This window comes from Mauremys mutica, chromosome 1 (genome assembly GCF_020497125.1).
Source record: "Mauremys mutica isolate MM-2020 ecotype Southern chromosome 1, ASM2049712v1, whole genome shotgun sequence".
In the NCBI taxonomy this organism is placed as follows: Eukaryota; Metazoa; Chordata; order Testudines; family Geoemydidae; genus Mauremys; species Mauremys mutica.
The window spans coordinates 119554749-119578616 of record NC_059072.1 but is presented as its reverse complement, the minus strand read 5'-3'; the positions used below and the strand labels follow the sequence as shown (position 1 = coordinate 119578616).

The window sequence follows — 23868 nt, the reverse complement described above, 5'->3', positions numbered from 1 at the left end:
TCTATTTAAATTGTAATCTCTTTGGAATAGGGCCTGTGCCTTCCTGTGTGTGTTCAGTGCCTAATCCTTGATCCTGATTACATCTTTGGACACTACTCCAATACATATAATAATAAAATTTTGAAGTTCCTTTCAGTGGTAGCTTAAAATAGGTTGAGCTGTATTATGAAAGCAATTTAAAGGTGCTGCGAAATACCCTGTTAGAATGAAAACGCTTTGGAAAATGGAGAGACAAGGTGGGTGCAGTAATATTGCTTATTGGATCAATGTCTGTTGGTGAGAGAGACAAGCTTTTGAGTTTACATAGAGCTCCTCTTCAGGTCTGGGAAAGGTACTAAGAATGTCACAGCTAAATACAAGATTGAACAAATAAAAAGTTTAGCGTAAGTGCACAAAGAGACCATTCAAGGTCTCTTAGACCTTCTGTAGTCATAGGACAAAAAAAGAAGGTTGGGGGTTACAGATTATTGTAATAAATCCAGTGTCTTTAGTAAGAGCATGAAGGCCAGAGGAGGGGCTTCAGGAAAGATTTATTTCAGGATGGGGAACCCCTTCTTTGCCTTCATATTACCCACCAACCTCTCCAAGCTCCTCAGCAGAGGCAAGCTCCCCACAGACCAGAACACACCGTCTCAAAGCGGCACCAGACTCTGCCAGAACAAGGGATGCAAACCTGCAGACCTATCTTCACTGCTACAATGATCAACACACCTTATAAGAGCCATGGGTCTTAAAACATGTGATGGAGCTCATCCAGGGCACTAAATGCCCTAATAAACAACTATGTGGGTGAAACCAGACAATTGCTATGCTCTCAAATGAACTCTTACAGTAAAATGATAAAACACAAGGTATTTTTATCACCTGTGGATGGATACTTTTCACAAAGCGATCACTCTACATCTGGCCATCAGTCCTCGTCTTGAAAGGAAACCTGCACAATGCTTTCAAAAGATGAGCCAGGGAGCTTAGATTCATAACTTCGCTAGCCACTAAAAACCATACAGACACACACTGGATTTATGGCTTATTACAACAATCTATAACCCACTAGCCCCCCTTTTTGTCCTATGACTACAGAGGCATTAATGGCCACTTCATCTTGAATGCTAAAATATCTGTTCAATCTTGTATTTAGCTGTGATACTCTTCACCTGCCTGCTAAGTGAGGTTGGGCAGTTAATTCCCCTCTTTGTGCCTTAGTTTTCCTGTTTGTAAAATGAGCTAATGATAGTGTCCTCGTTTGTAAAACACCTTGCGGTCTACTGATAAAGTGCTATATAAGACCATGGTGGTATTGTTACATTGTTTTTATAAATGGTATATAAGGAGATACCATTGCTATCTAAGCAGAGTGTCCAAAATTGGAATTGATGCGGAGACTGTACTGCTTTTTCTGCTTTTGCATGACCAAGCATATTATTGAGTCAGTGTTTGGGAAGTTTTGCACTCTTTCCCCATGTTTTGTCAGTTCCTTTGGTGTTATCTTCAAGCCTATTAATCCTGCACCTTGCACGAACATGAAGTTCACTTACATTTTTTTAAACACTTCATTGCCATAAAAAGTGGAGGTTTTTTGTTTTTGTTTTTTCTTTGGTACAGGAATTATCTACTGTTTTTCACAGAAGGACTCAGAGCAAGTTACCATTAGTTTGCGGAAACTGGGAATTAAGGCAGATGCTTACCATGCAAATCTGGAGCCCAAAGATAAGACCAAAGTTCACAAGGGATGGGCAGCCAATGAAATACAGGTTAGGTATACAATTATTTCTATAAAATTATCTGACTTAAATAATTATATAGATCTGTATCCTGATGGTTTAATGGTTGTACTTCTGTTCAGGTTGTAGTGGCAACAGTTGCATTTGGCATGGGAATTGATAAGTCAGATGTGAGGTTTGTAATTCATCATTCAATGAGCAAATCCATGGAGAACTACTATCAAGAGAGTGGACGTGCAGGTATTGTGAAAAAGTTGGCTTCTACTGATAAAGGGAATAGACGTCCATAAACTAATCATCTCGTGTTCGTTGTTATGCCATTGTAATAGAGTTCGCAGAGGGCCAGGCGGCCTAGTGGTTAACACACTCAGTTTCTAGTCTCATGGTTCCCAGTGAGAGAGGCCTTCAGTCCAGTTCCTAATTCTTGTATGTAGCTTATCTTCATGGCAGGGTTCTTAACATCCTTACCCTCTCCTTTCTAGAGTGTATAAGGAATAGACTGAAAGGGGTGGGGTAGAAATGAAGTTTATGCCCCTCCTGCAACAAGGGCAGTTGGTAGGGTCCTTCCTCAGATCTCCAAGTCCAATATAAGTAAAAGAAAAGACAACTAAACCTTCAGCCCCAACTGGACTGTCTTCCTCCCACTTCTGAGCTGAGTTGTTCCCCTTTTAAGCTTCCTTTCCAGTTGAAGTGTGCTTTGTAGGTCTGGAGGGGTGGGGCTACCTGAGCCCAGTATTGTTCCTTCAGATCCAGCGTGGTGGTTATATATCCCATCACAGTCTTGTAATTGCAGTATGTTGACACAGAGCATTAAACAGTAATAGGTCACCAGGACCAGATGGTATTTACCCAAGAGTTTTGAAGGAACTCAAATATAAAATTGCAGAACTACTAACTGTGGCATATAACCTATTACTTAAATCAGCTTCTGTACTAGATGACTGGAGGATAGCTAATGTGATGACAATTTTTAAAAAAGGCTCCAGAGGCAGTCCCAGCAATTACAGACCAGTAAGCCTCCTTTCAGTATTAGGTAAATTGGTTGAAATCGTAATGAAGCAGAGAATTATCAGACATATAGATGAAAATAATTATTGGGGACGAGTCAACATGGCTTTTGTAAAAGAAGATCATGCTTCACCAATCTATTAGAGCTCTTTGAGAAGGGGTCAACAAAAGGGTGATCCAGTGGATATAGCATACTTGGACTTTCAGAAAGCCTTTGATAAGGTCCCTCACCAAAAGCTATTAAGCAGAGTAAACAATCATGGGACAGAGAGGAGGTCCTCTCATGGATCAGTAACTGATTAAAAGACAGGAAACAAAGGATAGGAATAAATGTTTAGTTTTCAGAATGGAGAGAGCTAAATGTGGGGTCCTTCCAGGACCTGTACTGCGACCAGTGGCAAAGTTTGCAGAAGATACAAAATTACTAAAGATAATTAAGTCCAAAGCTGACTGCGAGCAGTTACAAAGGGATCTCACAAAACTAGGTGAATGGGCAACAAAATGGCAGATGAAATTCATTGTTGATAAATGCAAACTAATGCACATTGGAGAAAACAATCCCAACTAAATGTACAAAATGATGGGGTCCAAATTAGGTGTTACCACTCAGGAAAGAGATCTTGAAGTCGTCATGGCTAGTTCTCTGAAGACATCTAGTCAATGTGCAGCAGCAGTCAAAAAAGGTAACAATGTTAGGTACCATTAGGAAAGTGATAAATAATAAAAGAGAAAATATTCTTATGCCACTATTTAAATCCATGGTATGCCCACAGTTCTGGTCGTCCTATCTGAAAAAAATATATATATATATAAAAGAAATGGAAAAGGTACAGAGAAGGGCAACAAAAATGATTCTGGGTATAACAGCTTCCATATGAGGAGAGATTAAAAAGACTGGAACTATTCATCTTGGAAAAGAGGTGACTGGGGGCGGGGTATGATAGAGGTCTATAAAATCATGAATGGTGTGAAGAAAGTGAATAGGGTAGTGTTATTTACCCCTTCACATAACACAAGAACCAGGAGTCACCCAATGAAATTAATATGTTGCAGGTTTAAAACAAACAAAAGGAAGTACTTCTTCACACACTGCATAATCAATGTGTGAAACTCATTTCCAGGGGATGTTGTGAAGGCAAAAGCTATAACTGACTTCAAAAGAGAATTAGATACATTCAAGGAGAATAGGTCCATCAGTGGCTATTAGCCAAGGTGGTCAGGTATGCAGTCCCATGCTCTGGGTGTCCCTAAGCTGCTGAGCGCCAGTTCCTGGGACTGGTGGACAGTAGGATTACTTGATTATTGTCTTGTTCTGTTCATTCCATTTGAAGCACTTGGCATTGGCTGCTGTTGGAAGACAGGATACTGGGCTAGGTGGACCATTGGCCTCACCCAGTATGATGGTTCTTATGCTAATATATGTTGTACTTTTGGCCTGGTTCTCATTTACACTTAAGGCCCCTGTACACCATTCTGGCAATTAAAGAGGTCTTAAAGTGGGCATAAACTACATTTACACTCACTTTAAGGGCTTTTTACACTGCCAGGATGGTGTAAAAGAGCCTTAATGTAAATGGAAATCTGTCCCTCTGCCTTTTTGTTTTTAGCAGATTCTTGTTTTGTGACACCCATTGTTACCAAAATTACTTAATAACATGCAGATTTTTGGCTGATCAGATGTGTTCTATTTGTATAACTTTACTTGGATGTTTGACCCATGTCTTTTATCATGATTTTCATCCAAACTCTCTCTTAAGTGATCTATGAGCTCTATATGAGATTCATTTCTTTCACATGGAAATGCAGCCACCTACTGAGTATAGAGCATCAGCTATTGACCAGTGCACACCAACACTACACATCATCTGAGGGCAAAAAGTGAATAATACCATCCTAGCTAATTAAAATTACAGGGAGAATTTTGATTGGTTAGAATTTGGTCAGTACACTACAGGTAAAAAATGTTTACAGGACCATAAATAGTGAAGACCTCTGTTTTGTTTTATCTGAAAAATGACATCTCCCACAGAAATACCCCTTAGCACCTGCTGTAGCATTGGTTAGATATTGATTCAGAGGGAATAGTGACATAGTAGAAGAGAGAGAATGCAACAGCATAAACTGAGGAAAACTCAGTGATACTCAAATATTGGAAGGCTGGACAGTTGCTGGTTTTCCTTTGGCTCGGTAGTAATGCACAAACTCAGGGACAGGATTTGAAGTTGCATGGAAGGTTTCTGAAGGCGTCGTGAAGCCAATTGACTGAGATTTGAACACTGCCTTTTCTTCATATGTATGTTAGGCATCAGCTTCAGTACTGGCGTAAGACAGGCACAACTTCTACTGAAATCAATGGGATTTTGCATCTGCTTATACAAGTACTGAACTGTTTGCAGGTAGTGTCGGGGATGATGTTGTAGATGAAATAAAGCTGATGAGGTAGGGACCACCAGTTAATGGCTCTAACTGCTGCTACTGGATGTTTAGTGTAAATTCACATTACACTGGTGCTGTTTACACCTACTTAAACTTGTTTTATGAAAGTTTATGCCATTGCTCATGTTACTACTGATTTGACTTACTCCTCCATGTGGGGTGCATTTACTCCAGCTGCATAGGCCTTGCCAAGCTTATGGGAATGGGAGACAAGTGCATGAGAACACCCCAACAGTATGTAGTCCTACCAGAAATCAAAAAGGAAAAATTGTCACTCATCCTAGCTAGATAAAGCAGAATTTTTGTTCAGTAGAATGCTTTGTTAGAGTATTTCCACAATGTGATAGCAACACTTGAGGGTTTGATTCTCTATAGCTCAGGAGGTGTAGTGGCAGTTAAACAGCTGCCTTTGTACTAAATTCTCTTTTGTTGGCCCTCTTGGAGGCCTAATAAAATCGCTGAAATTGTGTAGCAGACAAATATTTGATAAAAAATGTGTGTGAATTGGATTAATGTCAATGCATGTTTTTAGGGAGGTATTTTTCATAAGCACCAGTGCTTGCCTATCTCTGCTTCCATTGACTTCCTATGTACACATTAAGACTGTACTTAAGCCATAAAAGGGCCTTAAATTTAAGTTCTGCAGAATACAATAGATTGGTATTGACAGTTTTTGATTAAGGAGCAAAATGTTAATCATCTGTATTTTTTATTTATATAAGAATACGGTAAATTCATCTTTCTTTTCCTAAGCTTTCTGTGGTATTAAATTCTTTTGATAGCAGATTCTCTGTCATACAGATGTGAAGCCTGTTTGCACACATACAAGTATATAGAGGCAGAATTTGTTTAATTTTATATGATGTGTGATTGCTTTGATGCTCCCCAGGAGTACCCAGGGTTGTGAGGCACTTCACCACTACCTGCCCTTAGCATAAAGTAGTCTTTTTTTGCCTGCTGTGGATCAGCACTCTGAAACCAACAGCCTCTGGGAGCACAAACACTGTCTTCCAGACCTCTGCAGACCTCACTCTCTCTGTACAGATAGCGATGGGTACACACCAACCCCCGAATGCTCGGAGCATTCCCTGCGGCCTCCAGCCTCTTGTCCCCAAACACACACAGAATTACTGGTCCTGCTAGTCCCAAGGGAACTGTACACACCAGTTTATAAGATTCAGTTTAGGCCCAACACTTGGCTTAATACCACAGCTCTTAGATATATTTATAGTGAAAACAAGAATAAACTTATCAAACTATGGAGATCCAGGTAATGGTGAGTAAGAATATTGGAAATGATTACATATAAAACATAATTGCAACATCTAGAGCAGTGGTTCTCAAACTTTTGTACTGGTGACCCTTTTCACAGAGCAAGCCTTTGAGTGCGACCTCCCCTTATAAATTAAAACCACTTTTTATATATTTAACACCATTATAAATGCTGGATGCAAATCGGGGTTTGGGTGGAGGCTGACAGCTCGCGACCCCCTCATATAATAACCTCATGACCCCCTGAGGGGTCCCAGCCCCCTGTTTGAGAACTCCTGTTCTAGAGACTAAATGAACGGATTAATCTGTTTAAAGAAGTTTATTTCACTCAAAGTTCTCTTCAGTATTTTCAACCAAGCCTGTTGAGGCACCTTTTTCTCCCCAAATATATTCAAGAAAAACTTTGATATGCACCTCAAGATAATGTTTTCTTCCTCTGCTTTTTCTCTCTTCCTGTTAGTTCATTTTACAATCCATCATTTTCATTCACTTCAGAGTGGTGAAAGGGGACCTATTGTGAATGGGACAATGCTCACTTTTCATCTAAACGGATAGACATCTCCAGTCTGTCACGCAACCTCCTTGATATAGATTTTAAGAGCATATTTTTCAGGGTGTGTGTATATATACATAACTCCTTACATAGTATCTGTGTACATTTCACAGTGATAATGATGACCAGTGTGACAGTGGCTTTCATTTTGAGATCTCACTGTACATTCTTGGAACCAGAATGTACATACAGAATCCAGAGATTCCTGTAAATCCTCTGCATTCCCTTGTCAGTTGGCATTAATTAGTTCTCGGGTCACAGTTGCATGTTCATAAAACATTTCTTTTTTGTTCCTAACTTGTGAAAAGTCTAAATGAGAAGTCTAAATGGTGGTGTTTCAAATGCATTGTAGGTCGAGATGACCAGAAAGCTGACTGCATTTTATATTATGGTTTTGGAGATATATTCAGAATCAGCGGCATGGTAGTGATGGAGAATGTGGGGCAACAGAAACTATATGATATGGTATCCTACTGCCACAACATGAACAAGTAAGTTATTCTGGCTTTCTGATTGTTTTTGTTTTTTTACTTAACTTTTCTTCCATGCTTATAAATATTAATAAGGAACAGTCACATATGCCAGGATTTGTATATCTGAAGCTCATCACATTATATCTAGCACAGGGGTCGGCAACTCATGGCACGCGTACCAAAGATGGCACGCGAGCCGATTTTTAATGGCACCCCGGAGCCTGCCGGGACTCCAGTGTGCCATTAAAAATCCTGCCGACGTGGCAAGCTGCAGGGTCCGCGCTCCCTGGCTGGAGCGCCGGCCAAGCGCAGCAAGCTGCTGGCCCCTCCCTCACCTTCCCCCGGAGCCCTGCCACCGCGTGAGCAGGGCTCTGGGGGCTGGGGCTGCGCGCTCCCGCGGGGCAGCATTTGGCTTCATGGGGAGGGAAAAGCGCTCCCCGCTCATCCGGAGCCCTGAGGGGTAGGGCGGGGCTGCGCGCACGGCGGCGGCGACGACAAAACTCCGGATGAGCAGGGAGCCTCATGGTAAGGGGTCAGGGTGGGATCCCAAGGGAGTGGTTAGGGGCGGGGGTCTCTGGAGGGGGCAGTTAGGGAGCAGGGGGGGTGCATGGGGAATCTCAGGGTCTGTTAGGGTGTGGGGGGTGGATAGGGGTCAGGGCAGTCAGGGGACAAGGAGCAAGGGTCTTGGGCAGTTAGGGTGGGGGGGGGTCTCTGGAGAGGGTGGTCAGGGGACAAGGAGCTGTGGGGGGGTTGGATGAGTCAGGAGTTCTGGGAGGGCTGTCAGGAGGTAGGGGTGTGGAGAGGGGTTGGGGCAGGCAGGGAGCAGGGAAGCGTTGTATGGGTCCAGAGTTCTGGGGGTCCTGTCAGGGGGCGGGGAGCAGTTAGATAGGCATGGGAGTCCAGGGGGTTCTGTCTGGGTGCGGGGTTGGGGCAGTCAGGGGACAGGTAGGGGATAGGGTGCTAGGGGCGGCAGTCAGGGGACAAGTGGCAGGGAGGCTTAGATAGGGGGTGGGGTCCCAGGAGGGGGTAGTCGGGACAAGGAGTGTGGGTTCTGGGGGGGGGCAGTCACCCAGCCCTCTGCCCTGAGCCCTGGCCTCCCACACACACCCCAGGCCCCTGCCCTGAGCCCTGTACCACCCAGCCCTCTGACTCCTTCACCCCCTCCATGACCCCAACCCTGACTCTGGCACCCCCACACATACTCAGCCCCCCTACCCTGACACCTGCACTCCCCTCACAAGCCCTCTGCCCTGACGCTTGCACCCCGCAGATCCCCACCCCCACCCTGAGCACCAAACGGGAGCTCCTGCACCCCCACTCACATTCCCACCTGCACTCCTCACACCAAATGGGAGCTGCCCAGGTAAGTGCCCCCACACCCAAACCTCCTGCCCCAACCCTGAGCCTCCTCCCTCATTCTACCTCCTGGCCAGACCTCCACCCCCAGCCTGTGCTCAGTCCTCTCCCACCCTCAGCTCAGTGCAGAGAGAGGAAGAGAATGGGCCAGAACCAGGGAGAAGGTAAGTACTCACTGTATGTGGGCAGGGCCGGGACCCCAGACCGGCAGCAGGCTGAGCGGGTCTGGGAGCCGGGATGCTGGCTGGCAGGAGCTGGCGGATGGAACCCCTGAGCGGCAGTGGGCTGAGCCTCTCAGCCCACTGTCGGTCTGGGGTCCCGGCTGCTGGCCCCGCACAGCCCGCTGCCGGTCTGGGGTTCTGGCTGCCAGACCTTCCCAACTGGAGTCCCGGCCGCAGGCCCCACTCAGCCCACTGCCAGCCTAGGTGAACAGAACCCCAGACCAGCAGCGGGCTGAGCGGGCCGGCGGCATAAGTTCAACATTTTAATTTAATTTTAAATGAAGCTTCTTAAACATTTTGAAAACCTTGTTTATTTTACAATACAACACTAGTTTAGTTATATAATATATAGACTTGTAGAGAGAGACCTTCTAAAAAACGTTAAAATGTATTACCGGCACGCGAAACCTTAAATTAGACTGAATACATGAAGACTCGGCACACCACTTCTGAAATGTTGCCGACCCCGATCTAGCATATGAAATAAGAGTGTTAACTTACCCCTCTCTCTCTCTCTCGCTGTTTTAAAAATGTGCACGGAAGAAGTAGAAGTAGTTGTATTATAGCTGTAATACAAGTCAGCCAAAAGCACATAGGGTTCAAGCCCCTTTCAGTGTATGAACTGGAACATTTTGCTTTTGAGATATCAATACATAATAGTCATACTGGATCAAAATCCTGTTTAATCTGATATGCTTCAGAAGAAGGTGGAACTCCTGCCCTTGACAATGTTCTTGGCCAGTTAGTGAATACTGTACAGCAGGGGTAGGGGAAAATCTTCTTGGCCTAATCTAACAGTCCGATTTGATATTCTGAAGCATTAGAATCAATCAATAGTCCTTGTCATTTTCATCCTACTTACTGGAATTGCAGATGCTGTTCATTTTCATGTAACTAATCTTTTTTCCTATTTAAATAAGCTGTTCAGTCAACAATAGTCATAGCAGTGAATGCCATAGATATTCATATGTTGTGTAAAACAGTATTTTCTTCATCAGTTATGTACATCTTGAGTGACCCCTTTTTCTTTTTTTGAGACCAGGTAGGATCACTTAAGTCCCTTTCTCTGTACCATTCATTTGATGTAATATATATGTGCATCTGCATTTTACAATCTCCTCTTACTCTTGCCTCATCTCTAAAAATATATCTATACTCTCAGGTGTCGCCGTGTATTGATTGCTCAGCATTTTGATGAAGTGTGGGATTCTGCAAACTGCAACAAAATGTGTGATAACTGCTGTAGAGAGAAGCTTTGTAAGTAAACTGATGTTTAATCTGAAAGCAGATAGGAGGGTTACTATATGCTTCAACGAAATGTCCAGTCTAGACAAGGTGTTTAAAGCCTTCTGAAAGGGGAATTCAACTAATAGGTCAATCATATAGGCAGGCTAGTAGCACTGCCTATTTATTAAGGTTGCTCAGCACTTCCCATTGCAAGACCCTGTTTTCATTTGCTTATAAATTTGCCTAACTTTAACCATTTGGGCCGAAATGTTATATGCTGCTGGGTGTCTTCCTTAAGCTGAATTTTTAAATTTCAGCCAAAACAGTTCAGCTGTTTTCAAGAACTAGACTAAGGGAGAACATGTTGTTTTGCCCATGTTAAAATATATTCTGATGTCCTTTTCTTTGAGAAGCTCTAGTGCCCTAATGCTTTGCAGCTGGCACTTGAAATTTGGCCAGGGGTAGCTTTTGTGTCATATGTGCCTTTTTGCCATCCCTGTGCAAATCTGCCCAAATTTTCCTGATCTCTTTGGGGGGAGGGATAGCTCAGTGGTTTGAGCATTGGCCTGCTAAACCCAAGGTTGTGAGTTCAATCCTTGAGGAGGCCACTTAGGGATCTGGGGCAAAAATTGGTCCTGCTAGTGAAGGCAGGGGGCTGGACTTGATGACCTTTCAAGGTCCCTTCCAGTTCTAGGAGATTGGTATATCTCCAATTATTATTTATTATTATTAAAAAGTTAAGTTCACACATGTAGAGACTATTTAGCATTCAGCAGCTAAAATCTCTGAAGATTCCATTCACACTGGGGGTGCTCCAGCCCCCAGGCCTCCTATGTGTGATCAAACTGCACATGTGTCATCCCCACAGAGCAGCTGAGTATGGTCTAGTCCAGGGTTGTGGATGATCAAAAGGACTTTCCCTGTAATTGCTGCTCTGGAGTGAGGTTGGGCCAGGCTCTGGAACTGAGAGCAGGGAGGCTGTCTGGGCTGTGCTCTCAGTGGCTCTCTGCTGGTGCCCAGGCTGCATGGAGGAGAAAGGTGCCTGATTTAAATGCAGAGGGGACTAGATAGAGATTGGGGGTGAGGAAAGGAGTTGATTGGGACATGGCGCTTGGTGGGGGTGGGGGATGAGAGAAACTGGGAGTTGAGATGTTTGGGACTGACTGGGAAAGGAGACTGAGCATTGGGATGGTGGGGAGGCAAGTCTAAGGAGTGCAGATTGGGACTGTGGTGGGCAAGGAAAATGGGATTGGGATGAAGAGCCAGGGTTGGGAAAGAGAGAGGACGGGGATAGGGACGGGTTGGAGGGGATGGGACAGAAGGAGGAACAGGCAGAAGGGTCTGTGCCCACTAGAGCATGCTATTTTTCAGAGCCTGGAATGGAATCAAAGACTCCAGTATCTCACCATTCCTCTGCTATCAACAATTAAACACACTGGCAAAGTGTGTGTGTCATCCCCCCCTCTAGTGCTGGTCCACACAGAGGATGACAACCTACAATTACTCTGTTACTTTTGCACTGAAAGAGGCAGGGGTCCTGTGGGAAAAGTAGTGTGTGATCATGTATTGAAAGACTGATCACATTAGGGCTACAGGCTTGTCATGGTGGTGGAAAAACTCATGGATACTGTGGCTTCTCTGACTATCCTGTGGAAAGGTTCTTGGTGAGTCTAGGCGGGAGGAGAGAGGTTGGAGGGCAAGCCCACCGTGCACTCACCCTGCAGTGTTAGTTCCTATCCTATGGGGCTGAGCGTTGTGGGCTGGCACGTGAGATTGCAGTGCCACTCACGTTTTGGCTCTGCCACCTCTCTGTGACAAGTGGGGGGATGGCCGAGCCAAATCTAAGTGAGTGGTGTTACAACCAGGTGCACAGGGTTGCAGCACCATTCACTCAGATTTGAGCCAGTCACGACAGAGGGCCGGAAGGGCCAAACCTGAGCAGTGCTGTCATCCCGAGTGCAAGGTCACAACACCCAGGGTAGTGAGCCAAACCGAGCCCTACAAGACACCAAAGCTACTGCCTCCTGTGCCTGAGGGGGGTGTGGGGCTGGTTCATGGGCCGCTTCCCAGGATCCCCCTCTCAGCAGCCCAGGATGATGATTGTAGTGCCACAGTAGAGGTGCTGCTGTGAGCAGTTGGTGCCCCTTTGGTGGGGTAAGGAGGTAATGGAGGACAAGGGCACTGGGACACTATAATTTTGAAGCGGGGTAGTTGAATTTCATTTGTCAGGGCATTTTTTTAATCAAAAATCACGGAGCAGTCAGTGAACCTGTGACTTTTACTAAATTAACTGTGACAACTCTGATTTGTGATTTTAAAGAAGTGTCATGACAAATCTACAGCCTAACAGTCATACATGTACACAAGGGGGCAGAACGAAGGTTACAGGCAACCTTAATTCTGGCATTTTGTAACTTTTGAGTGCTTTTCTTTGCAATCTCTTAATAATGTTTTTTTTAATGTAATTATATTAAGAATACAAAGAGTACTCAAGAAGGAGGGAATCCAAACACAGCAGTCCTACCATTTACATAGCACCTGTCATCCAAAGATTTCAGAGCGATCTAAAATATCACAATAGCCCTGTGTAGTATCAGCTTGGAGTAAAGCACAGGGAATCCTGATTCTCAAGTCCCCAACTCTGATCACTAGATTACATGCCTTCCCTGTGCACTATTTTTTTTTCTTCATATGATGGGCTGGGAAAGACACGTATGAAGATTTTTGAATTACTTCTTTGGGATACAATGTTTAGAATTTGCTTGTATACAATACTATTTTTTTTTGGTAAGTATTGAAGTATTAGATAATAATTAGAGATGAGGCTTGAACAGTAAAGTTTAGACCTGGAACTGAACGTAAGCCTAGTTTGGATATTCAGATCCTGGGTTTTCATTTGGACTTGTGTCTAATAAGAACTGGTCAGTGAAAAATATTTGAAGGATGACCTGTCTGATTGCTGTTTTATTCTCAATCTTCTGACAGTCATGCCAATGGGGAAACTTACCTTAGTAGCATTAGGTTGGGGTCTGTGCAACTTGCCGTGAAAAAGACACTCCTTTCAGTGACCCACATTGGATGCTGTTACAGTCTGTCTCATAGCCATTTTTATCCATTTTCCCATTGGAATAAATTTGTTAGAGACTTTTCTGTTTAAAAAAAGTGTATTCTGTCTTTAGTCTGTAAACTCAGTGAGATAAGAAATGTCTTATACAGAGCTTTACAGCATATAAGTAACTTTACTTTGCTCTGTAAATGTTTCAGAATAAATACCACTGTGGAGAGAGAACCCAGTTACAAATAGTCTATTACCTAGCTTGTGAGTCAGCAAAATGCCACAAATAACAAAAACACTGCAGTCGCACCACACATCCAAATGAGATTTAAATGGCTTTTTACCCTAAATTAGGAGACTTATTCATGACAAGCTACTATGAAATCCATTTTTAAAAGAACTAGCTGCATGTATCAGCTTTATTATTTGAAATGTCAGTGTTGTTCCTGTTCCCATTAGAAGGTAGCTGGGAACGGTCTCAAATTCTAGGTAGAATTTTAATCTTAAAAGCTTCAATAGTATATCAGCGTTTCAGATGACTGACAAAATAACCAGCCTGAAGCTGCAAAGACTTGAGCACATGCTTAACTTTATGCTTTGAGTAATGCCACTAAAATTATTGACTATTCAATGTGTAAAGTTCAGCATATATGAAAGTCTTTTCTGGACTGGAGATTAAATGATTAAGTACAAGCATAAATGTGATTTGTGATTATCATGTATTGTTCAAACATCTGAGTTCGAAGATTACAGCAGTACAGAATTGTTTATTATATTTTATTGTAAAGTAACACCTCTGGCACAGTATGCTTTGTTTTGAAGTACTAAGTCCTCTTCTTTTCCTTGTAGTGTTTGAGAGAATGGATGTAACGGGATACTGCAGGGATCTAATCAAAATACTAGAGCAAGCAGATAAGATGAGTGAAAAAGTCACTCCACTGAAATTAATCGATGCCTGGCTGGGCAAAGGTGTGTCAAAGTTAAGAGTGGCTGATGTTGTTTCTCCAACACTCCCTCGTGATGAACTGGAGAGGATTATTGCCCATTTCATTCTGCAGCAGTATCTGAAGTATGTGTGACCATTCATTCTTTCCTTTGAAATCTACTAATTACCCTGTGTTATCTGGCACTTTACCAACCAGAAAGCCCTAGAAACCGGCAATTCTGATATCTCCCAATGCAAATCTTCAATAGGGTTGCCAGTTGTCCCTGATGCTCCATGCGCTGCCCCTGCCCCAAGTGCTAGCTCCGCAGCTCCCATTGGCTGGGAACCACAGCCAATGGGAGCTGCAGGGGCGGTGCCTGTGGCAGAGGCAGTGTGCAGAGCCGCCTGGCTGCACCTCTGCCTAGAATCTGAGGGACATGTCGCTGCTTGTGGGAAGCCACCCAAGGTGAATGCTACCCAGATCTGGCACCCTGAAACCCCTCCTGTCCCCTAACCCCCTGCCTGAGCCCTCTCCTGCACCCAAACTCTCTCCCTCCATTGGTAAGTATAACTCTTTAGTTAACTTGAATTTTTGACTAACCAGCACCCCCATTCCCCCAACATGCTCGATAACACTTTTACTGTACTATTATCTCTGCAACAGTGCTGTTTTGGTATAATATCACAGTAGTGGATGTTTTAGCAATTCCTTCATTTCGGAAGCTGCTAACCTGGCTATAAAAAGTTTGCACAGAATATTATTTTTCTGTTTACTCTTGAAAAATAATCTCTCATTTTTAAAACAGAAAAGTTGAAAATAAAAAAAATAGAAATTTGTGGTTTAAAGTAACACTTTTTTGCTTTTGTAGTTTTAAAAAAAAGCAGCTTTTTTATTTTTTGGGGGTGGAGTAAATGCTAAATTTTTAATGATAGTCCCCAATCCTGCAACAAGTGCCATGGAGGCAAACTGACTGCTGCACTTGTGCAGCACTACATTGACTGCAGTGAGATGAGATGGGCAAAGAAGGTTGCCTGTGTAGAACCTATTGCAGTATTAGGGGTTTACTGTGTCATGAGAGACTTAAGAAAACACAATGAAAATGACACTGCTATTCCATGTATGTGTGCTGCTTTCTTTTCAAAATAAGGACCTCTGAATATATGGGCCTCTGACATCCCATGATCCTAACTTTCTCTCATGCACAAAAAATGACAAAAGATTTACACACTTGACTTTTATGAGCCTAAGTGGACAGGAAGGTTGACTGAGTCAAAACATTGCTTTTTTTTTTTTTTTTGTTGCTTAGTGTCCAGATATCCTATTATTTGATCCCCACTAGACCAAAGAGTAGTGCTGAAAAGTCAGCAGAATGAAATAAGGTATAAAGTGCCCACTGTAAGAGCCAATCTTGCCAACTCCCATTTGAATTTACTGATTATTTGCTTGCATAGGTGCAACAGGATCAAGGAATTAGTGGGGTATCTGTTCATAACAGTTCCTAAATGTCTCCACATTTTCCTCCTTATATCTATTCTGCCCACTCTACTCCTGTTTCCAGTGTTTTCCTCTGACTGTGGCTTAACTTTTGCAGAGAAGACTTCAGTTTCACAGCATTTGCTACAATATCCTACTTGAAAATAGGACCCAAAGCTGATCTGCTGAAAAATGAGGCACATGTTATCACCATGCAAGGGAGATCAAACAAAAAAAGTGTTGACAAGGTATTTGTATGTGTGTATATATATTGACTATTTATATGATTATTTTCCATTAGTATTTACCACAGCTGGTTAGTGCCTGTTTACTATGTGCAAATTTAAGAATGTTTTCCTCAGTGTATTCCCCCTCTGCCTCATTAAATATGTTTCTTTTGATCCTTTGGCAGTAGTATCTTTCCAGTTACACATCTTAAGATGCAAAATGTAAGAGGGTGAGGAGGAGGGGGGAAAAAGTTCAGTACAGATTTAAAAAAAAAAAAAAAGTTCAGAAGTGTCATGTTCTCTTTACCTTCACCTGAGCGGATTTACTCATTCTCCCTGTATGTAATACAATGGAATTAACATGAGTGATGAATGCATTTAGAATCCTATTTCAGCAAGAATATAATTTTAGGTAATATAAATATTAAACCACAAGACTTATAATTGTCACTGTGAAGTGTCTCTTACAGCTGTCATAAGTTACGGATTCCACGTTAGGCATTATAGTGATGTTGATTTATATTTGAAACCCTTTTGACAATAAGAAGTCAAAAGCTATGTAGCTATAGCAACATATTCTTTCCAGTTATACCTATGCAAATCCTTAGCAATGCTATCAGTTTTAGTTGAGGTAATAGGAATTAACAACTTGTTATGGAACAAGAACTTGTTATGGAACAAGAACAGTGTTTAGACTTGTTTAAAAGAATTGTTGCTGTAGTCACTATTTAAATATAACTGAAGCAGTCTGTAAATGCTATTTCAACTTGCCTCTCTATTTCCAATTAAAATACAGATTAACAAGAGTGGCACTTCCATAAAATTAGGGACCACTTACATTCTGTAGCTATTTGGACATACAGTTAAAACAGGTACAGATCCTGCCACGTTTTGCTCATGAAAGAACTGTGCCACGTGAGCAAAAGTTTACAGAATCGGATCCTTGATCACCTCTAATGAGGCTGCAATTGCTTGCTCAACAGCCATGTTGGCTTTATCGTTAGCAGGAATTGGTCATTTGAATGTGTGAAATAATTACTCTGACTAGTCTGAAAATCTCAAGTATTTACATACAGCAGCTTAATAGAATGTGTCGTTGCTACATCATATGTATTTGTCATAGATGTTACTGCCTTTAAAGGGGTATTTCAGGTTCAGTTGCATCTTTCTCCTGAATGTAGCAGGTACTGTGGGGCATAATACACTGTTAATGCTGCCCTGTGTGCATTATCTTTTGAAGAAATTTGGACATGCCACAGGAACATCTCACAGATGCTGTTGTAAAGGAGCAGAACAATAGCCACAAAAAGAACTCATCTCTGCATCACCCTTAATAAGGCTTGATCATTATAGTATGTTCTCAATATGTATTGAGGAAGGAGAAAGAGAGTCTTAGTCTTACTTGAGCTGTGTTTATGATCCAAAGGTCAAATCTCCTCAGTCTTCTAATTCTGGAGGGATTGGTGGAAACGTACAAGAAGACGTCTCTGAGACTATCCAAAACTCTGCTGCAAAGAAGACAAAAGCACAGAATCGGCGTCATTGTGAGAACAAACCTAAAGCAAAGAAGCTTAAGCTTGAGGATGACGACGACTAGCTGGTAGTCCTGTACTGAATTTTACAATGAAAAATGTATCCAGGATCCCACCATTTCTGCTTCTCTGAGAACTCAGTGCAGAAGTATAATTTGTATTTTATTAATTGCTTCTTTTAAATGCAAAGGATTTGTGTGTTTATCAGAAAGGTTGGACAAAAAACAAATATATGCAATTTCCGAACATACAAGCAGACAAAAATCTGGCATCATGCAGTTCAGTAGACAATGGAGAAACAAAGGATTATCCTCAAAATAATCAGTCCATATCTGATGTCTCCTGCAGATCATTTCCGTATATATTGCTTTTTTAAACCCTCTTTTTATTTTACAAAGCACATGTCTGATAGTAAAATATACTGTAGTAATGCACTTAAAACTGATATAAACGTAAAGCATCCTCATTATACCCTCTAGCTACACTCCTTCTAATGATGGGGAAAAGCAAACTAAACAGTATATATTCACATACACAACAACAAATATATTTATCACATTATCGCTTAAAAATTGGCATCATATCTTCTTAAATTTCTCCTGCTTGTTGTTCAGATGGAAAAATTACCTTTCAAGATCTGTTTAAATGTTAGAAAAGGGTATGTTGGGTTAACAGTTCTATTTTCTAAAGCATGTCGGAAAAAATTAGGTGCCATACTCCTACTGAAAGTTAATGGGCGTTAGGCACCTAATTCCCTTGTGGGCTTTTCAAAAGCATCTTATTTAAAACAAAAACAAACCAAAAAAAACCCCACTTCATTGCCCTTGAGCATGTTTCTTTGGTTTAGTTCGTGTTGTATTATTTGGAGTATGTACAAACAACAATTTCACTAATGACTCTGACCAAGAAAATAACAAGTAAATAAACATAAACTATAGAACTAATTCAACATACCTCAGCTTGGACCTCATCCTGCTCCCATTGAAGTCAATGGGAACCTTGTCATTCACTGAGGAATAATTAGGCCTAAAGTCTCACAGGGAACACATATACTTCTGCTCCAATCTATGCTGTGGTAGGATGTGGACAGTATTCTCTGATCTGTTGGCGCATCAGTACTTCATGGAGGACATGAAGCAGCTATGGAAATGTGTTTTCCAGTACTCACACTGTTAAGTCTTTTAGTCCTAGAATATGGCCTACATTAAATTTATCTACTGCGGTCTGGCCTCTCAATCCTGATTTTTTTTTTTTTTTTTAGCTTAACCACTTTGTCTCTGAGAAATGTACATATATATTCATGTATGCACACCTGTTATTTTTGTAGTCAGCAAAGAGAACACAAGCCACTGAACAATCCCTATTTGTAGAATACTGCTGATAATTATTGACAACAGCTTAGATGGTGTTGATAGCAAACAAGGCAGCTTTTGTTGGCTCATCTGTCAGAAACTAGAAAGTAAATCCGTGTTTCTAGCAGACAGAAAAGAACAAAATTTACTAACAAAGACCTTGGACAAGATCCTCAGGTGGTGCAAGTTGGCATAGCCCCACATGTCAAGGGAACAATCTGTGGATTTACACTAGCTGAGGATCTGGTCCCTCATATTCAGATTTCTACAAGAGAACATAAAAGAACGGTTCCAATCAAGTTAAAAAATGATTTTAGGGAAAGTCTGAGATGGCACTCTAGCTGAATGTTATCATTTTTGTTTGCAGTGACACCCTGGGAGCTTGAAACTGACATGTTCCTTTGACTAACTTTATCTTAAATATGCATCCAAAGGTTTGATGATGTAAGGTTACCAACAGCCCTACAGTAACAATCAGGATGATCAGGAAATCTGGGTGTATTAGTCAATCTGAGCAAGAATTCTCTTATGTGTAACAATCCTATCTGTCATTCCTAAATCCTGAACATACATGGCCTTGCTTATACTCATTAGAACTGTGCAAGTAAAAGCATGTTGTCTGATGGCAGGATGCCATGTGGCTGCTGCAGGTTTTGTAAAGTGGCTTGTTAGGATTCATCCTTGCCTGTAACACTGCCTTAAGAAAAATGCACCAAGATTTTTTTTTCTTTGCATGCACATGCTTTAAAGTGTACGTATATTTTACATATGTATATTAGAGATGGACCCAAGCCCCTAGAACTTTAGTGAAGTTCAGATCTGGATCTGAAATTTGACACAAGCCCATGCCTAACATTTTTCTTATCCCATATAAACAGAGATTTTTACACTTTACTACTGAATTTTGTCCTGGTGGGCGAACTGCAGATCAGCTACTTAAAGTAATACTGTTGACATGAAAAAATGCAGATCACTGAAATTTATTAGACAAAACTTGCACAAATAGATTAATCCCTTTAATGGGGTGGCATAAGGAAACTTCAGGGGGCTGCATTGTTGTGCTGGCTTATGTTTCTGGGAATGGTTGTCCATAGCAGGTTCATCCTTAATGTGCTAAGTGTTCTTTGTGGCGCTGAACTAGTTAATCAAAGCTGTAATAATTACTGAGACCGAGATGATGCTGAAAAATGATTTGTTAGATCACAGGGAAGGTTGGTGGTAGGACAACAACTGGTCGTGATAAATATTCTGGAAAATGTGGGGAATTTGTTAATTTCTGACATACAGCTAAAGTTTGTAGCTTTGATATTAACTTTTGACTATGATGCTATGTACACTGGCCCTGGAATAGAATTTGGAAAGTGAGTTTAAATATTGTTCCAAACAAAACTAACTTTGAATAATTTTTGGCCTGTTTTGCTGGAAATACATTCAAAAACAGTTTCCAAATTCTGTTCCAAGTTAAGCATTGACAGGACCTAAGGCTGAAGGTGTGGGAGATTTCATTGTAAAAGGGAATGTATGAGTAGAAAATTAATTGTTTTGAGAGATTCCCGGCAAACCATTACTCTTGCTTTTTGCTATAAATCCATCCTGGTGGTTTTTCCATCTATAAGCTTGCAGAAAGTCTAGTGTTGAATTTTTTTAGTATTGTACATTAACATCACAGTGGATCAGAATTGAAGTGAGTATGGAGTAGATGCCCAATTCTACATAGCATATGGTTTAAGACCTAAAAGCAGTACTGGTCCACCCTACTTTTGTTATAACTGCAGGATGATAAACTGCCAGGCTTTTATGCTGGCAAGCTCAAATGTCAATCAATTTTTAATCTCAAAGATGAGTACAAATGTTATGTTTTTTATTAAATGTAGACAAATGTATGTAAGGGGCCTGTAGGCGCCTGGTTGCACACTGACATTCTACCTGCACATGTGCACTTAAACAGGAAATATTTTCATAGAAGTGATTGTACTGACTTTTTGCACTTTGTTACAGAACTGGGCATTGTATTTCTTTGGAAGCTCACTGTTTTGCTTCAAAATGTATCTTGAAACAATTGCTGTACTTGGTTTTATTTTGTGTTTCTGAATAGTGTATTTTAACTATATGTGCTTGATATATAAAAGCTATAGCAGAAAACAGATTTAAGATGTAGTCTTGTTTCCCTTCCCCCTCCCCGATATCTGTCTCACTTCTTCTGTGCCATTATCTCTAACTTGCAAATCGTATCTGACTTACTGTTTCTAACATATAGTAGTCTCAAGAATGCTTTGTTTAAATCAGCTAAGCAGGAAACTACCATTCCCTTCCGTTCCCTTCCCACCGACCATCTATGATGGATGTCATCTCATTCCCCTGGTCCATAGAGGGAGGAAGCAGCAACTCTATGGAAGAACCTGACCCAGCAAATAATCTTGCTCTGAAGGAGTGGTGGCTGCATGGTAAATTTGGAGTAGCAGGGAAGTTGAATGCAGGGGAGTCATGGGTAGAGTTCATACTGTGCATGAACAGGTTGTGAGTGGTAGATATTGCAACCAGATCTGGTAGTGCAGAACCTGTGGGCAAGCAGCAGAGGAGCCTCAATAATACACTCTAACAACAAATCCTGGCCTTAAAACCTGAAAGCTCCTATTTGCCTCTAGCAGAGATTGGACTGGAGAGGCACCCAGATACTAGACCCAAGGAACCCTAGCACCCACAGCCCTCCCCTCACCAAGCCCAACTGGAATAACAGTGGTTCCTACCTTAAATTGCAAATGTCTAAGCCACTGTAGCTAGACTATTTGCAACCTTCCCCTTTTGGCCAACCTTAGTTAAATGCCCCTTCCTTTAGCCATGTGTATGAGCAGCTGTTGGGTCCCATTTGGACTAAGTGCCTAGAATTTGAAGTGCCTTCAGTGCTTGCCACAGGTGTGGTACATGTGGTGTGCTACTAGGTACCTTAGAAGTTTGGTGTACCACAGCAGGAGCAGCTATGGTACACCAAATAGTTGTGCTATTTCTTATGTCAGATATCCCAACTTGCAGCTACTTTTTAAACACTGGAACTGTTAATTGGGAAATCTTTGGCATGGAGGGCTTTAAAAAAGCAGCAACAAATGGATATTTAGCTGTTAATGAGAAATTTTGCTGCATTTTTTATAAATTTATAAAATTAGCATTTAGCAAAATCTTTTGGCCAACTTCATGGAAATCATGAAGGGTAGAAATGTGTGCAAGCCCCTCAGCAAAATCTCAAAAAATGTTTAGCTATCTTTTATCCTATGAAAGAAAACAGCTAATATTTTACATTTGGCTAGAGTTTTCTATGCGTGAGGTCAAACATGCACAAGTCTACCAGTAGTGTTTGGCTAAATTTGGCAAGTTTTACTATGGGACAATTCTTGATATCACTGCATTTTTCCAGGATAAGGTTGGCAGGACTGGGCCTGATCAGGGCTCTGATTGGACTGTGCTGGCATATCAGTCCCTCTTTCATGCTACAACATTCTCCACCAGCTTCCATTTGTAAGATTCTGTGGTGTGGTTGCTGAGTACGTTTGGGTCACTTTTTCAAAGCTAGCTGTTGCACTAATGTTTGTTTGTAGAACCTGAAACCGTAGCTCAGAGGTGTGACCTACCTCATTCATTTTAATGGATGCTAATCACATGCTTAATGATAATACTCAAAATGTTTACATTTCACTAATCATTCAGTGATAAGATCTGCACAATCTATTGGGAATAGCTGCTTTTTTTAGCCATGCTACATGAGGGAGTGGGAGAGAGTACCACCACTTTCCTCCCCAAATGTGAAGAGCTCTAGCAGGTCTGAACTCCCAAAGAACCAAGCTCAAGGAAGCTAGCAGGTCACACAAACCACAACCAGGGGAAGCTAACCCTGTGAAGCCCAGTAGAACCGATGGACTTGGTATAGTCAACTCCCACAAAGGGTAACTATATTCTGAACAGCTGCAGTCACCTACTTGTGTGGGTGGAGGTTAGAATATCACTACCTTCTCCTGTCACACATACTTTTACCCCTGGTCCTCATCCTTCAAACGTAGAAGTCAGTGTTTTTGTCATTGACTTCTTTAAATAGGTTTTTTTAAAATAACAATTGCTGCACAGAAACAGTAGGCAGATAACAGATCATACCAGAATGCTGGAGCATGTTTTGGGGCATTATATGATGGCTATGGGAAAAAAAAAAGCTACTTTTCAATGTGTGGCTTTGATCACCTTAACTATCCTTTGCTCCCTTTACCATACCTTCATATGGGTCTATATTAACAGTCCATACCACCAAAGAAAATCTTCAAATTATTTAAAAAAAAATTAAACTCACCTGTCTCTTCTCTTGTCCTTCCATGGTACACCCTCCCCTCCCCCAAAAGAATTTTTTTAGTAGCTGAATTTAATAAGCAAGTGACTTCACATGCTTAGATGTAGATTTAATAGGAGTAGAAGTGATGCAAGATTCCTCACGCAGCTCTGGTAAATCACCTACATAAATATGCATTTGTCAAGATTTTCAAATAGGTACCTACAATAAAGCTATATTTAGGCACCTATAAGGTTGAAAACTTGAGCGAACTAAAACTCTTACATGCTGTATTTATCTAACAGCTTTTCAAGTTGGTTAAAACTACATTTATCTTCTGCTGATTTGGCTGGGGCTGGGGACACAGAGGGTGGTCACACCTGATGTTTGTAGGTTAGTGCTTCATGATAAATAAACTTTTCTGTGAGGCGCTTGGATTAAGTTTCATCCTTCTCTCATACAGTCATGCTTCCCCCACACACCCCTTTTTCTGAACAGCAGGTGTCAGTGATGGAGCATCTGTAATAATGCTGAACTTCCTTGTTTCAATATTTTTGGCTCTGAGCCCTAGTATAGTTTTGGGAATAAATGTAACTAATTTTCCATTTAAAACAACGTTTTCCCCCAGAGAGATCCACAGATACCAAAATAGTTTTGTATTGCATTAAAAACTACTTTGTTTTGATTCATCTTTATTGTTTCTTGTAGTAATTTCTTGTCTGTTAAGACT

The 23868-nt window shown here is 41.5% G+C and overlaps 1 protein-coding gene across 1 annotated transcript in view; it reads left to right on the top strand.

The window, feature by feature from the left end:
* RECQL (RecQ like helicase) overlaps nucleotides 1-20978 on the top strand; it is a 33098-nt gene extending 12120 nt beyond the window's left edge. The window contains exons 10-16 of the mRNA XM_044993136.1: nucleotides 1603-1751; nucleotides 1844-1961; nucleotides 7343-7481; nucleotides 10203-10297; nucleotides 14172-14391; nucleotides 15840-15969; nucleotides 17375-20978. Coding sequence (XP_044849071.1) covers nucleotides 1603-1751; nucleotides 1844-1961; nucleotides 7343-7481; nucleotides 10203-10297; nucleotides 14172-14391; nucleotides 15840-15969; nucleotides 17375-17545 — 1022 coding nt within the window. The 3' untranslated portion in view covers nucleotides 17546-20978. The remainder of the gene's footprint in view (nucleotides 1-1602; nucleotides 1752-1843; nucleotides 1962-7342; nucleotides 7482-10202; nucleotides 10298-14171; nucleotides 14392-15839; nucleotides 15970-17374) is intronic.
* The last annotated feature ends 2890 nt before the right edge of the window (nucleotides 20979-23868 follow it).